Source organism: Abramis brama (assembly GCF_963993115.1).
Source record: "Abramis brama genome assembly, chromosome: 3".
Classification (NCBI taxonomy): domain Eukaryota; kingdom Metazoa; phylum Chordata; class Actinopteri; order Cypriniformes; family Leuciscidae; genus Abramis; species Abramis brama.
In genome coordinates, this window is record NC_139965.1 from 62,222,107 (window position 1) to 62,238,732 (window position 16,626).

A 16,626-nucleotide genomic window follows, 5' to 3' on the forward strand; every position below is an offset into this window, starting at 1 on the left:
TCATTGATTCATGAAACCATAAAGCTGTTTAAACTACAGAAGTAGGAAATAAAAGCCTATTTTGGTGAGAAAAAAATAAAATTACATAACTTAATTTGGTACCATTTCTGACCTAATTGTCTTTGTTTATTTTGTAAAAACATACTTTAGCATCTGTAAATGGATAACCATGTAATTCACATTATATCTTAGATCTCATCTGTTGTTCGGCAGAGAAAATTAATAATATGCTAATAGTCTCCATAAACATTACTGCCAAACTTTATATAATAACTCATTAATAGTAAATTCTCGACACAGAATACAGCCTTAAATAAATCACTTCACGTTTGACTGCTAAATCATGGACTCTTTAAGTGCGGGAGTGTGTGGCTCTTAAAAGAGCCGTTGGGTTCGTCTGTCATGAATATTTGAAATGTCCATTTACATTAAGTACAAGTTAGCCAAACATAGATGAATCTTACCTGTCCAGGAGAAAATGAGCAACGTTGGCGTCTGTCTTCAAATTCTTCTCCGTTTTCAGCCGTCTCCATCTTTCAAAGGCATCTCCTATACAAATCCTTGTTTTATTTCGGACTTTGTCACGACGTATTTCGGATTCATAACGAGGTCTTGCAGGTTTCTTAACGTTAGACATTTTTTATCCGACATGTTTGTAGCTGCAGCTGTGGTAACAAGAGCAGAGCTGGCAACCCGGATGCCGAAACACTACCCAGATAGCACAAATACGTCTGCAAGATGTCTGTTAAAGATCACTTCATCTGGAAAGCAACTGCTGTTTACTAAAATCTGATAGACATCTTTAACATACATTCTAAATCATTACATCTTAAAAGACATTTTCTAAATGTCTATTTGACATCAGACAGGAAACGTCCTATAGACGTATTGCAGATGAGCAAACACTAAAAAATACGTCTTCCAGATGTAAACACGCACATCAAATAGACGTCTCCGTGATGTACGTGTGCTATCTGGGTACTGATTTCGTGATTGGTAGATAGGTGGAGGGTGGAGCATCAGGCCAAAACCAAAACACAACATGACATCATCAACATCAGTTGATGCAACTAAACTTTTAAATGACATTATCCTGGCCGGACTACTGTTGTCAGTGATACAAGTATTTGAAATGAACATGATTTCTTAATGTCTAGTGACATATCAGGGCCATTTTATGATTAATTGAAATACATTTCTTACATACGGTTCCTTTAAATATTTATACATTTTCAGATAATATGATTAGTAGTACTGGTCGATAATTAACAGTGCTGTTCTACAAGTTTAGTAAAGTAAACAAAGGGGGACACAAGACATCAAATTACAATATTGTTTATAGTAAAATTGCGAATAGTGGCATCTGTGATATTTTTCTATTTATGCCTCTGTGTGTGTGTGTGTGTGTGTCTGTGTGTGCCTCCCCTGGTAGATCCTACATTATAGAGACAAAATGTCCCCACAAAGATGGCAATATCTGAAATCATTGTCTAGTTAACTTAATACTCACTTTCACATGTTCATTGGTTTTGCTGATGTGATAATATGCGCTTACATGAAAAGAAAACAAAAACGCTTTATAACCGGCAACTTCTTTCTGCTTAATGAAAATATGTGCCTTGGAAACATTTAGTTGTGTTAATCACTGGATGTCTGATCCAAATGCCATAAACTTTGATCAGATCAGATGAAACAGAAATGGCCGACAGTATGTTTTAGGATAAGCCGTTGCCTGGAAATAAACGTTTATCGCATATGCCTATTTTTTTTTTCCACTCATAATTGCTCACACTTCTCTTTTGCTTAAATCAGATCCCACAATACATAAAAACCTACTGCTATTCAGCGTTAAAGTGGAAATTGACTCGTTTATAGTCAGTGATGTGGCTCTTAAAAGAGCCGTTGGGATGTGACGCGCGTGCACAGCAGCGGCGGCGGGTTTAAGCGCGCTCTCCGCGGATGCGGCGCGCCAGCTGGATGTCCTTGGGCATGATGGTGACTCTCTTGGCGTGGATGGCGCACAGGTTGGTGTCCTCGAACAGACCCACCAGATAAGCCTCGCTGGCCTCCTGCAGGGCCATGACAGCGGAGCTCTGGAAGCGTAGGTCCGTCTTGAAGTCCTGGGCGATTTCTCTCACCAGCCGCTGGAAAGGCAGTTTGCGGATCAGCAGCTCGGTGGACTTCTGATAGCGGCGGATCTCCCGCAGAGCCACGGTCCCGGGCCGGTAGCGATGGGGCTTCTTGACGCCGCCGGTGGCGGGCGCGCTCTTCCGCGCTGCTTTAGTCGCGAGCTGCTTCCTCGGGGCTTTGCCACCGGTGGATTTACGAGCGGTCTGCTTGGTTCTTGCCATCGCTGTAGTTTCTACTCTCTCGGTCCTGCTTGCGCTGGAATAAATGCTTTCTGTTACACGCCTCCTGCTTTTATAGCATTGGACCGTCACGCGCTCACAGTGTCGCGATGATGTAGAGGCTTGTGATTGGCTAGTGTGTGACGCGCTTATGACTGCTAGCCAATGACTGCGCGTTTCCTCTTTTCAAGCAAGCGGAGGGTTTCCCGCTCAAGACGCTTTGTTCAGTCGTGGACTATTTTACTCATCATTCAGTGTAACAAAGACATCCAATATTAGTGTAGAGGGGAAAAAAGTATAAAGAGCTAATTCAGAATGAGGAATACATTAATGACCAATTAAATTTGCAATTTACGAAGACAGAGTTAAATCGAGCTCTCAGAATTACCAAGAAATCATCCCCAGGCACGGATCAGATTTGCTATATCATGGTTAAACATCTTAGTGAATCATCTAAGGATATTTTATTAAAATTTTACAATAAGTTGGAAGGAGGTGGTGATAGTTCCAATACGCAAACCAGGGAAAGATTGCACAAATCCAATAAATTATAGACCTATTGCTTTGACATCTAATATCTGTAAAATAATGAAAAAAATAGTTAATGAAATGTTACAGTATTATGTGGAAAATGATAAGTATTTATCTAAATATCAGAGTGTTTTTAGGAAAGGGAGAAATACCATGGATCCAGCTGTGTGTCTAGAACACGAAATAAGAAAAGCACAAATAAATAGAGAGTCTAGTGCAGTGGTTCTCAACCTTTTTTGGGCCAGCGCCCCCTATCCAATATCCAGGTCCCTGAACGCCCCCCACCCCCAAACTAATGAGCGAGCATGAACGAGAGAGAGTTAACAGATGAAATAAGTGCAAAATTGTCTTTTATTAATACAACTGAACTATACTCCACAGTGATTCATTAAAAAAAACAAGCTGGTGTAGCAATACCAGTGTTTCTCACAGGAGTTTTGGTAAATCTGTGGTGGGTGGACCTCGGGCCTTCTAGGGGGGTTCGGGGGCATGCCCCCCCGTAAGAAAATTTTGTGCATTTTAATGTTAAATTCATTAATCTGGTGCACTTTGAGAGTTCAAAATTAAAAGCTCCAACCCATATTCAGTGTGCAAATTAAACAAAGAAAAACTCAATCCTCTTTTAGTTGTGTCTGTCTACATTACACTACTACATAATAATAGTTATAATATTAATCCCATGACAGTAATAGCCATATATTTTTAAACAAATGCACTGAAAAATAAAGGACGGTCATTAAAGCGATAATGTTTGCACTTATATGTTTTATTAAGCATTTAGGAGAGTATTGCAAGAAGCTGCTTACATTAACCTTACTTTCGAAAAATAAATAAATACAATCATGATTTTTCATGAAAAATACAGTGAGGAAGATACAGTGAGGAAAATAAGTATTTGAACACCCTGCTATTTTGCAAGTTCTTCCACTTAGAAATCATGGAGGGGTCTGAAATTGTCATCGTAGGTGCATGTCCACTGTGAGAGACATAATCTAAAAAAAAAATCCAGAAATCACAATGTATGATTTTTTTTAACTATTTATTTGTATGATACAGCTGCAAATAAGTATTTGAACACCTGAGAAAATCAATGTTAATATTTGGTACAGTAGCCTTTGTTTGCAATTACAGAGGTCAAACGTTTCCTGTAGTTTTTCACCAGGTTTGCACACACTGCAGGAGGGATTTTGGCCCACTCCTTCACACAGATCTTCTCTAGATCAGTCAGGTTTCTGGGCTGTCGCTGAGAAACACGGAGTTTGAGCTCCCTCCAAAGATTCTCTATTGGGTTTAGGTCTGGAGACTGGCTAGGCCACGCCAGAACCTTGATATGCTTCTTACAGAGCCACTCCTTGGTTATCCTGGCTGTGTGCTTCGGGTCATTGTCATGTTGGAAGACCCAGCCTCGACTCATCTTCAATGCTCTAACTGAGGGAAGGAGGTTGTTCCCCAAAATCTCGCAATACATGGCCCCGGTCATCCTCTCCTTAATACAGTGCAGTCGCCCTGTCCCATGTGCAGAAAAACACCCCCAAAGCATGATGCTACCACCCCCATGCTTCACAGTAGGGATGGTGTTCTTGGGATGGTACTCATCATTCTTCTTCCTCCAAACACGTTTAGTGGAATTATGACCAAAAAGCTCTATTTTGGTCTCATCTGACCACATGACTTTCTCCCATGACTCCTCTGGATCATCCAAATGGTCATTGGCAAACTTAAGACGGGCCTTGACATGTGCTGGTTTAAGCAGGGGAACCTTCCGTGCCATGCATGATTTCAAACCATGACGTCTTAGTGTATTACCAACAGTAACCTTGGAAACGGTGGTCCCAGCTCTTTTCAGGTCATTGACCAGCTCCTCCCGTGTAGTTCTGGGCTGATTTCTCACCTTTCTTAGGATCATTGAGACCCCACGAGGTGAGATCTTGCATGGAGCCCCAGTCCGAGGGAGATTGACAGTCATGTTTAGCTTCTTCCATTTTCTAATGATTGCTCCAACAGTGGACCTTTTTTCACCAAGCTGCTTGGCAATTTCCCCGTAGCCCTTTCCAGCCTTGTGGAGGTGTACAATTTTGTCTCTAGTGTCTTTGGACAGCTCTTTGGTCTTGGCCATGTTAGTAGTTGGATTCTTACTGATTGTATGGGGTGGACAGGTGTCTTTATGCAGCTAACGACCTCAAACAGGTGCATCTAATTTAGGATAATAAATGGAGTGGAGGTGGACATTTTAAAGGCAGACTAACAGGTCTTTGAGGGTCAGAATTCTAGCTGATAGACAGGTGTTCAAATACTTATTTGCAGCTGTATCATACAAATAAATAGTTAAAAAATCATATATTGTGATTTCTGGATTATTATTTTTTTGATTATGTCTCTCACAGTGGACATGCACCTACGATGACAATTTCAGACCCCTCCATGATTTCCAAGTGGGAGAACTTGCAAAAGCAGGGTGTTCAAATACTTATTTTCCTCACTGTATATACCTAAAATACCTTGGTATCAGCTTGTTTTCATCAATGGTATAATTAATACAATTACAATTAATTTGGTTTGTCGTGATTAATTTGTGTTCATAATCAGTAAAAAAAAATCTTCTAAAAAGAATAAACACATATGAACAACTAAATTATTATTGTATTATTAATTATTTTTATATCTTGAACCTACCCAAGGCAAGCAGTGTTTCCGCTCAGATGTGACGGCGGAATGAATACATTACCAAAATGTGATTGCAGAATATACAGTATTTAAATGATCCATCAAATTGTCATTTTTTCCTTACTGTCTTGCCAGTTAACAATAATGCCTGACCAGTAAATTACTTAGTGAACAAAGAAAACATTTTGGCACCAGGGATTGTAATTAGTTAATGCCTAAAAATGTAAAAGTTTTACCTTATAGAATTTAGTTTAATTAATTTTAAAATTATTCGCCAGAGTGAATGGGAATATGATTTATTGAAAATATTTGAAAAAATATAAGTGTTTCTTATGTCAATACTTTTTAATGGCTTGTCAACTTTCCATTCCTCCGGTGCATGATGTTAGTCAGCGCTGGATTCTCGGCACCACCGGATTGTTGTCAGCGCGAAACACATTTTTGAGCTCGTGAATGCTGATTCTTGTCAGCGCTGGATTCTAGTCAGTGCTTGAGCGCTGGTCTATGACTGGAAAAATGATAGAGTCGTTGCAAAAGTAACGATAGGCTACATGTCGCATTAAACTGGAAGATTTTAGAATGTTAGGCATTCTAAACTTTTGAATAAGAAATCAAATCAAATCGTCAAAATACAACTCGTCAAAACTCTGCGAATCACAACAAGCGTATCGAGAACACTCATTTAAACAGCATACACATACCCGAACTTGACTGCACATCGTATTTTTGACATTATTGATACGGCTTTCAATCGTAATGCAATAGAGATGAACACAAAAAACCTGCCTAGTGTCTACAGCACTGATGACGGTGGACGTGCGGTCAGGAGTAGCGTTAGAGACAGATGCGGACAGATGTTTGTTTTTTTTTAAGCGCTGCTGACATACAGTATTCTTTCACGTGCATAGACGCGCGTCCACACACACAATATGATATCACACTCTGCGCATATGTTTTACAACATAATTTAACAAATACATAGTCCTAACACTTTTTAAATAGCCTACTTAAAGTGTTTATTACAACTAAATTACTATATGCTTAAAATGAATGAAAGTAAATGAACAAAAATTCGCGTTAAATATATTTAAACTCGTGAACGCCCCCCATTAACACATGAACGCCCCCCTTTTAAAAATCTTGCTTCCAACGCCCCCCGTTGTTCTCTGAACGCCCCCGTTGAGAACCACTAGTCTAGTGGCTGTCTTTGCATTCAACATGATGTGGAGAGATATGAAGGACTAAAAATGACAGAACGAAAAATAAATAAATAAATAAATAAAAGCAGAAATAATAGTGAAAATAAATACATTTTGGTATTATAAATGGCTATTTCTGTATTTTTACATGTATTTATTTATTTATTTATGCATTTTTATATGTATTTATTTATGTATTTATACATTTATTTATATATTTATGTATTTATATATTTATTTATTTATATATTTATATATGTATTTATTTATACATTTATTTATTCCTACATTTATTTATTTCTGTATTTCCACATTTCTACATTTATTTATTTCTGTATTTCCACATTTCTACATTTATTTATTTCTGTATTTCCACATTTCTACATTTATTTTTCCCTGCGCATGTATGCTAATTGACCAATGGCTAAGCCACGCCCCCTCCACTCACTCGGACAAACAGTCAACATTCGGTAACAGGCGCTTTGGCAGCTGTCACAGAAGGAGACATTTCACAGGAGTCAATTGATGATTTTTTGGAGACAGAAAGATTATATATCATCTCGATGTCACCAAAAGGGCCTTAAATATGCATTGGAGGGTTATATTAATAATTTTATTGTTGAGAAGGTCGATAAGCTTCAGCTCCAGAACAAAGATTTACAGTTCACAGTGTAAACGTTATAGTTTGGTGCTATTTCGCTTCAAACGCTCGCTTTATACGCGCGTCCTATTCGCTTTGGATTCAAAATGTTCAAGCGTCGAAATAGACGCGGATACGCGCGAATTTGACGCTCTATTCGCGTTTGGTGTGAGCGCAGAATAATGAACAGGCTGCGATGTCAAGATTGCATTGCTGGAATGTGTGTGTGTGTGTGTGTGTGTGTCAGAGAGCGGGCGCGATCGAACAGTGGAAACATAAAAACATACTCCATTTTGTTCATACAGGACATAATAAGTTGTTTAGCCTACTTATATTTGTGTAAAACACAACATTGTGCTTTTGTCAAACTGTAAACTCTTGTCAAACTGTAACCTACAACTGTCACCCAACCAAAATCACACACACACGCTGTTTAAAAACCAAAATGACAAGAAAAAACATAAAAACGAATGAAAACTGATAACCGCAATGCATTGCAATGGACGAGGAAGCATAGAATGTCCGAGTGTATTGGGATAGCTATGCGTACTGTGATTGGCTCATCGCGTTTGGGGGCGTGGCTTAGCCATTGGTCAATTAGCATACATGCGCAGGGAAAAATAAATGTAGAAATGTGGAAATACAGAAATAAATAAATGTAGAAATGTGGAAATACAGAAATAAATAAATGTAGAAATGTGGAAATAAATAAATGTAGGAATAAATAAATGTATAAATAAATACATATATAAATAAATAAATATATAAATACATAAATATATAAATAAATGTATAAATACATAAATAAATACATATAGAAATGCATAAATAAATAAATAAATACATGTAAAAATACAGAAATAGCCATTTATATTACCAAAATGTATTTATTTTCACTATTATTTCTGCATTTATTTATTTCTTTCTACTTTTATTTATTTATTTATTTATTTTTCGTTCTGTCATTTTTAGTCCTTCATAGAGAGAAGGGTTGTTAATCAAATTAGGTAAGTTAGGTATTAAAGGTCAAATGTATAGATGGATTAAGAAATGTTTATTAGGGAGAGCAATAAAAGTTAGAATAGGAAACAGTTATTCAGAAAAGTGTGAGATCGAAAATGGAGCTCCTCAAGGAAGTACAGTGAGTCCTTTTTCTATTGTGATCAGTGGTGTATATGAGGATCTGGAGAATGGGCTGGGGTTTCACTTTTGCTGATGATGGGGCAAACTGGAAAAGGGGAAGGAACATTGATTTCACTGTTAAAGAATTACAGGAGGCTATTACAATAGTTGAAGAATGGTCATATAGGTGGGGATTTATATTATCAGTTGACAAGACAAAGATCATGTTTTTTACAAGAAAAAAAAAATTGGAAGTGAGGTAAAGTTAAAACTATATAATCAAGAACTGGAAAGAGTGAAACATTTTAAGTTTTTAAGTTTTTAAGTTTTAAATTGAAATCCACTGCTGCTTCAATGTATATGTAATGAGTGATTATAATCAAGGTATTAATCAATATTTTTCCTTCTAAATATCAAATGAATTGAATGACTTCTCTGGAGATTTTACTTTGTTGTAGAAGTTACCAGTGTGATTACTGAAATGTTCTTTTCATGTATTCTTTAATGTCTGTATTTGATATCTGAATGCAGTAACAGTGCTTGCTTATTTATCCCAGCTTCCAGAAATGAAATAAGTAAATGTTTTGTGTTTGAGAAAGGTCTTCAACGTGTTAAAACACACAGGGGTCACTGAAGTCTATAGTTTAAGGGACCATTTCTCAGTTAAAGCCTATATTCTCCATTTAGACTAAAGTGTCCTATCCTGAGAGAAAGAACTTGTTATCTTGATGTTTTGAGACGAGACTCCTGTTTATAGTTAGAGCCTGGCCAAATCCAACCTTAGAAAGCTTTGTGTCGGTGTGTGTGTGTGTTAGTCTTCTTGCTTACAGGTTGAGGAACCACTGGCATTGTTGGAGATTGACGGAGTTGTTGTTTGAGACATGCTGGCGCCCAGCGACCCAAATCCCCGACCTGGAAGGTCACGACGTGCCTGACTTCAGGGTCCGAGTGTCAGCTGCATAATCTATGGAGATATGCTTCAGTCTCTCTGTATATGTGTGGAAAATTACTATGTTTATCTATTTCTTAGCCAATCAGAATCATTCGACCGTGGAAATGGTATAACTGCTGTGATCTTTGTAAGCGGCCTACGCACTCCTGTGTGAGTCTTGAAGCTGAACTTCTGCTGATGAAACTGCAAACTATCTTCAGTAAAACTTTTCTTCAATTTTTTATAATTCCGGGTCTTCTTTCAAACATCTGGTCCTTGGGTCCTAAACTGTTAACCCCTAACAACAGTAATAGAGAAAGCAATAGAACTTAAAATTAATCAGTTAAAAGTTAGTCCAACAGTACCGTTACCAGTAATAAAGCCTTGGTTACTTTCAGATGCAATAGTAGATTTTAAATGATTAGAAAAGAAAAATAAGGAAAAGGAATGTAATTCATGTAATGCGCAGACATATATTAATGAGAACCACAGCTATGTCCTGATTTACACAGATGCATCAAAGAGATAATAAGATAGGAGTTGCTTTTATTGTTTCAGGTTTCAGGTTTCAATAAGGAAAAGAATCAGTGATGAGTTATTATCTGTTTATACAGGGGAAATGATTGCACTATTATTAGCAATACAGTGGACAGAGGAGATGAGACCTTTGAAATCAGTTGTTTGTTCAGACTCAAGTTCATCATTGGATAGCATACAATAAAGTCATTCGGAGACCAGACATTTGAATAGAAATACAGCAAACATTATACAGAATTCAAATGATGGGACTTACAGTGATATTTGTATGGGCATCTGCACATGTTGGTATCAAAGGAAATGAAATGGCAGAGAAGGCAGCAAAAGAAGCCATTAAAAACAATGATATTAATATAAGTGTTAGTATTAGTAAGAATGAAATCAAGAGTATTATTAAGGAAAGGTTGAAGGTAAGGTGGGATATGGAGAAGAACGGTATCTGGTTTTACAAAATTCAAAGGAAAGTGGGAGAGATGAGAAGTGCAGGAAAAAATAGAAGAGATGAGATAATAATATCAAGGATGAGATTTGGACATACAAGACTAAACCGCACACTTTATAAAATGGGTGAATCTTGTGCAAGAAGAAACTGTGGAACATGTTATGTTATACTGTCAGAAATATGAGTCTGAAAGAAGGATTCTAAATTCTAGGAAAATAAAAATGCAATTTATATTAGGAAATATTTTACAAAACAATTCTGGAAATGAATGTTATAGTTTTATATTTCAATATCTTAGAATAACAAATTTGTGGAAAAGGATATAAAATAATAATAATAAAAAAAAGTCATTTTGATTCACACTCCATACCATTTGGTGGCAGTAATACACCATTTCGTTGTTTGTCAACCGCCAATAAAACCTTAAAGAAGAAGAAGAAGAAGAAGAAGAAGAAGAAACATCCATAGGCTTTATTCTCACATTGCGTTATTTATTTGTTCTGAAATACTCGCCTTAATTCTCAGTAGTTTTGCAGATCTCGGATCAGAACAAAATCACATTACAGTCAGTATATAAGCTCTGCAGCCAGATATTAAAACACACACACACACACAGATAATGTAAAACACAGGATCAGATATTAAAGGACAAAAGTAACCCTCAGTAACTTTGATCAGTTTCTGTTACACTGGAAATCTTCTAAAGCGATGTATAGTTTATGATATTGGATAATCAATTAACCCGGCCTCCAGGCAACATAGTCTATTTTAGTTTATTTTTATTAAAATGAGACACTCATTTATTGACCAAACCTTTCTCAGGGGAGAAATACTAATCAATGAAAGTGCATAAAGTGGTCACATGACCCACAGGGGTCCATTCTGTGTCTAGTTTCAGCACATGAGCACAGGTCACATGCCTCCATATTCTCCCATTGAAAAAATAGCATTTTTTACTCATTTGCGTCCAGTTAATTACCCACATAAAATATGAGTCACCTTCACTGGTAAGTAAAGAAGTATTTTAAAGAACTTTACATTATGTTTCATCAAATGAGGATGAGGAAGATGAGGATATAGTGTTAGTGAGGCCTGTAGGGGCGCTCACCCTGTGGTCTGTGTGGGTCCTAACACCCCAGTGTAGTGACGGGGACACTATACTGTCAAAGAGCACCGTCCTTCGGATGAGACGTTAAACCGAGGTCCTGACTCTCTGTGGTCATTAAAAATCCCAGGATGTCCTTCGTAAAAGAGTAGGGGTGTAACCCCGGCATCCTGGACAAATTTGCCCCTTGGCCTCTGAATCCTGCAGGGAGAGAGTGAAGATGGAGATAAGGATGAAGATGGAGATGAGGATGAAGATGATGGAGATGATAACTTGATATTATGGTTTGGTAATAATTGTGTTCCTCTATGGTACAATTTTGCCTGAGAGCAACAGCTGGATATGAAATGTTACTTTTCATTAAATATGTAATACATTAAAAACTGGTTAAGTGTGTTAGTTCAACTGTCTGGTTAAAGAATTGTAAAGAAAGTATATATTTTTTTCTATGTGAAAATGTCAAACGTTTTAATTTATCCTTGGTGGTATAATGTTACAACATACTTTTAATATATATTGTTATAGTGAGCAGAAAAAACAAACAAATAACTTGTCATTGATATATTGCACACCAATTGGGTTTCTAGATTTGCGACTAAATATGTTATCCTTATTCTCAATCTGTTGAGATTATAGTATTTATAGTTTACAAAGAAAAGCGCCCTCTGTCAGATAGAGTGAGTGGCTCTTAAAAGAGCCTTTGGGGTCCGCGAGACCGCAGCGCTTATTTGGCCTTGGCGGGCTTCTCGGTCTTCTTGGGCAGCAGCACGGCCTGGATGTTGGGCAACACGCCGCCCTGAGCGATGGTCACTCCGCCCAGAAGCTTGTTCAGCTCCTCGTCATTGCGCACCGCCAGCTGCAGGTGCCGGGGGATGATGCGGGTCTTCTTGTTGTCCCGAGCGGCGTTTCCAGCCAACTCCAGGATCTCCGCGGTCAGATACTCGAGCACAGCCGCCAGATACACAGGAGCTCCGGCGCCGACGCGCTCGGCGTAGTTGCCTTTGCGGAGGAGCCTGTGGACACGGCCGACGGGGAACTGCAGCCCTGCCCTGGACGAGCGAGTCTTGGCCTTCGCTCGAGCTTTGCCGCCGGTTTTGCCTCTGCCGCTCATTTCAACAGTCAGTTTCTACAATCTCCACAGTGGAAGAACTGAATGAAGAGCAGCGGCTCCACACCGTCTTTATACGAGAGAGCCGGTCGCCCATTGGCTTAGAGTCTGATAGCATTTCAACCAATCACTGAACTTCCCTCCAAAGCCCCACCCCCCTTTCTGGCGGGAATATTTATGCACAAGTTTTTGACAAAATAAATGAAATCATTGAAATATGGTAGAATATTCAAATAGGTACAAAAATGGATATTATAAAAGTGCTTCACCCTCGTCACCACACTGTATATTCTGTGCAGATTGACCTGATACTGTACAGTATTGTGTTCCTGTGTAATACTGGAGTTTTACCACTGCTTATTGTTTCTATTGTCACAATTCTCCAGTATAGTGTTATGCCTGTGTGTGTGTGTGTGTGTGTGTGTTTGTATATATTTTGTGCTGTTATACATCTTATTTTAACTGTGATCAGTCTGAACCCTCATTAGCTTTTTGGCCTTTTTATGATTTGTATAAAAATGGTTTAAGAGTTTTCTAATACTAGGTGACTTATCTTTGTGTTTTACATGGTTCAGATTGCATGAATCCCAGTAGTTTAAAGTCACATATGGGCTTATTTGCTTTCAGAATAAACAAATGATTAAAATACACGAGTTTTGCTGTTTTCTCAGAGTCAGTGGGTGGCTCTTAAAAGAGCCTTTGATGTAATGAAGCACAGGAGGTGTTTATCTCTTCTTGGGAGCTCCTCTTTTAGGCTTGGAGGCTTGAGGCTTTGCCGCCTTCGGTTTCGCCGCCTTGGCCTTCTTCGGGCTCTTGGCTGCTTTCTTCGCGGCCGCGGGCTTCTTCGCCTTCTTGGGGCTCTTCGTCGCCTTCTTAGCGGGCTTGGCGGCGGGTTTCTTGGCCTTCTTGGGTGATTTCTTCGCGGCTGCGGGCTTCTTTGCTGCGGCGCTCTTGGGCTTCTTGGCGGCGGCGGGTTTCTTGGCCGCGGGCTTCTTCGCTTTAGGAGCCGCGGGTTTCTTGGCCGCGGGCTTCTTCTTGCTCTCGGCTTGCTGCTTGTTGAGCTTGAAGGAGCCCGAGGCGCCGGTTCCCTTGACCTGCACCAGAGTCCCTTTAGTCACCAGGCTCTTGATGGCGATCTTGACGCGGGAGTTGTTCTTCTCCACGTCGTAGCCGCTGGCAGCGAGCGCCTTCTTCAGCGCGGCGAGAGACACGCCGCTCCTCTCCTTGGACGCGGACACCGCTTTGACGATCAGCTCGCCGACGCCGGGACCTGCTTTCTTGGCTTTCGCAGCGGACTTCTTCTTGGGCGCTTTGGCCGGGGCGGCAGCGGCCGGGGCGGGGGCGGTTTCTGCCATAATCTCTCTCTCTCCGATCGGATAATCTGCAGCTTTCAAACACGGTCTGCTTCCAGCAGTGAATGACCAGCGCACGAGCGGCGCGGCGCCTTTAAACAACACATGAGAACCTCGTAGACTCAACCCGCGCGCTCGCTGTCTGTGCGCGTCCACGAGCCGCTGACTCTTGTGTTTTCTTCTCTTACATTTGGGCCAAAACTGGAGCGATTAAATAGTTTGTCGCAGTCAAAACAACGTGAACAGCAAGCAGAGGTTCTGGGCTTTCATTAGAGACTAAAATACGCGAAGAGGGAATGTTTCTTTTGCCTCCATCAGATCAAATCCAAGGCGAGCATCAGCCACGGGGAAAAGCCGCGAGTAAATGTAATGGAAAGTTTTACTGTAAAAGAGTGTAAACGTGTGAAGGCGTCCTCTGTGTGTTCAGCAAACAGTCTGAAAGAGACTTTAATGAGATCAGCATCAGTGAGGGTCGAGGGGAGGCTTTGACACAGATGGTGTTTTGGGCCGCTTGAAGCACAAGAACATCATCCAGAGTCTGTCTGTGACTCTCATCTCTGGCCTTATAATCATCATCATCATCATATACATGTATACGTCTGATCACACAGTATCAATGTTTTAACTTGTTTTCATAAGCGGATTGTACATCATATCACGTGAAAAAAAAAATGTAAATCGTCAACCATTGAAACTCTGTATTGCATTTCTCATGTCATTGCCTCCTCAAGATTATTTCCTACATAAGTCTCTTTGGATAAAATCATCTGATAAAGGAATGAATGTTAATAATAAAGCACAGGTCACTCATTGTAATATTTTGATTTAACCACTATTAAAATGTAATTCATAAAACAGTGATAATATTTGCTGTATATGTTTGATATATTTGGGGTTTTGGTCATATTTAGGCCACTAGTTTTCTGACCCAGGAATATATTTTTCTTACTCTTGTTCTTGTGGAAAGAAACACTCTCATGACACACAGTAATTATATTAACCATAATTTTCCTCATGTTTCACTATATTAGTGAGGATATTTTGTGATTCACATGTAAAACCAAACAAACTCCATCTCTCTTTAACTCTGAACCAAAACTGAGAAACTTCTCGACCTAAAACAACAAACTTTAGACATTGATGCGCTTAAATTGATATAATTTTGCTATTGAAACTGATTAAACAATGATAGAGTTATTTTATTCATAAACCAACAGTATTAGTGTTTCCAGCTTTGTTCGGTTGGACTGAGATTTTGACGACATCAGTGACACGAGGTTTTAATAATGCAAATTACCCAATTACTGAAGCTTAATGTTGAACTAGATGCACTTTTCAGAACTGGCTCTATAAATATTACCAGCCAGTCAGATTTCTTAGTAGTTTAAAAAAAAACAAAAAAAATTCTATGACCTTTATTGTGTGTCAAAAATGTCCAGTCAATATAAGCTTGCTGGTCCACAGATATAAAGCAGAAAGACGGTTTAAAATGACTAAATTATAGATAATAATGAAAAGCAAAGGCACGATCTAAAGCAAACAGAGGAAGAAAGTCCTGCAATAAAACACACATGAACACAGTCCCATATTCTTGCCATTTATTGTTCTTGTAGAGCCTAAATGTACAGGACTCCCGTTACTGTTTCTTGCGTAAACTTTATGATGCATGAAATGTATATTTTATCTAAATTTGTGACTTGGCGACCCTACAGTTACACAGATGGATGTGTTTAATGCTTGGAAAGGCTGGAAAACAACATCGTCTTATGAAGATATTTTGATAAAGAACGAAAGCAGTGTTTTAACTTTTCAATAATTGATCTCAAAATTCTCTTTTTCGCTAGTCTCTTAAAAAAATTGTATGTAAAAATATTATTATTACATGTGCTGAGGTATAGGCCATTTATTTTTGACACATAAGATAAAAATGAATTCCACTGAAATATTTGAATTTGACCTGGAAATGTGAAGTCTACAAACTGGTGTAAGTCATGTTTGTCTACACTGAGCAGTTTAGAGCTGTGATAGTGTGACATCTTTATAAACAATCAAGCAGTTTCTGTGTATATCACTTTATGTGAGTGAACTGAACATCCATGCAGATTAAATATAGTATATACGCTTATAGTTGGAGATTTAGGTTAATTTGTTATGCTGAAATATGGAGAATTATGAATCTGTAGTTTTGGAGAATTTATAGCAATTTGTTGTAGTGTCAAACATAATCATTAAGATGCTTCACTACCACTGAAACTAAATGTGGGAGAATTTAGCCCCAATATATCTTTCAAATGCATTTAGAGCCAAACTGCTAGAGTTTACTGATAATACTTATCGACACTATTAAAACAGACCATCAAGACAAAAAATAAATAAAAAATGTACAGGTGCTGGTCATATAATTAGAATATCATCAAAAAGTTGATTTATTTCAGTAATTCCATTAAAAAAGTGAAACTTGTATATTATATAGACTCATTACATGCAAAGTGAGATATCTCAAGCCTTTATTTGTTATAATTTTGATGATTATAGCTTACAGCTTGTGAAAACCACAAAATCAAAATCTCAGAAAATTAGAATATTACATGAAATCACACAGTGATACCATGGTCATTGAACCAGGTTTTGGTTATTTTGGCAGTGT

The 16,626-nt window shown here is 38.5% G+C and overlaps 3 protein-coding genes across 3 annotated transcripts; all 3 read right to left on the bottom strand.

Annotated features, from left to right (window-relative positions):
- Window positions 1-1,467: 1,467 nt before the first annotated feature.
- LOC311079405 (histone H3.2) lies at window positions 1,468-2,374 on the bottom strand. Its single transcript, XM_084108801.1, has one exon. The coding sequence runs from the start codon at window positions 2,349-2,351 to the stop codon at window positions 1,941-1,943; it is 411 nt and encodes a 136-aa protein (XP_083964927.1). The 5' UTR covers window positions 2,352-2,374; the 3' UTR covers window positions 1,468-1,940.
- A 9,826-nt stretch (window positions 2,375-12,200) lies between these two features.
- Window positions 12,201-12,972, bottom strand: LOC311079406 (histone H2A). Its single transcript, XM_084108802.1, has one exon. The coding sequence runs from the start codon at window positions 12,628-12,630 to the stop codon at window positions 12,244-12,246; it is 387 nt and encodes a 128-aa protein (XP_083964928.1). The 5' UTR covers window positions 12,631-12,972; the 3' UTR covers window positions 12,201-12,243.
- Window positions 12,973-13,226: 254 nt separating this feature from the next.
- LOC311079398 (histone H1-like) lies at window positions 13,227-14,027 on the bottom strand. The gene has a single exon (XM_084108794.1). It carries the CDS (start codon window positions 13,980-13,982, stop codon window positions 13,353-13,355), a length of 630 nt encoding a protein of 209 aa, XP_083964920.1. The 5' UTR covers window positions 13,983-14,027; the 3' UTR covers window positions 13,227-13,352.
- Between the last annotated feature and the right edge of the window lie 2,599 nt (window positions 14,028-16,626).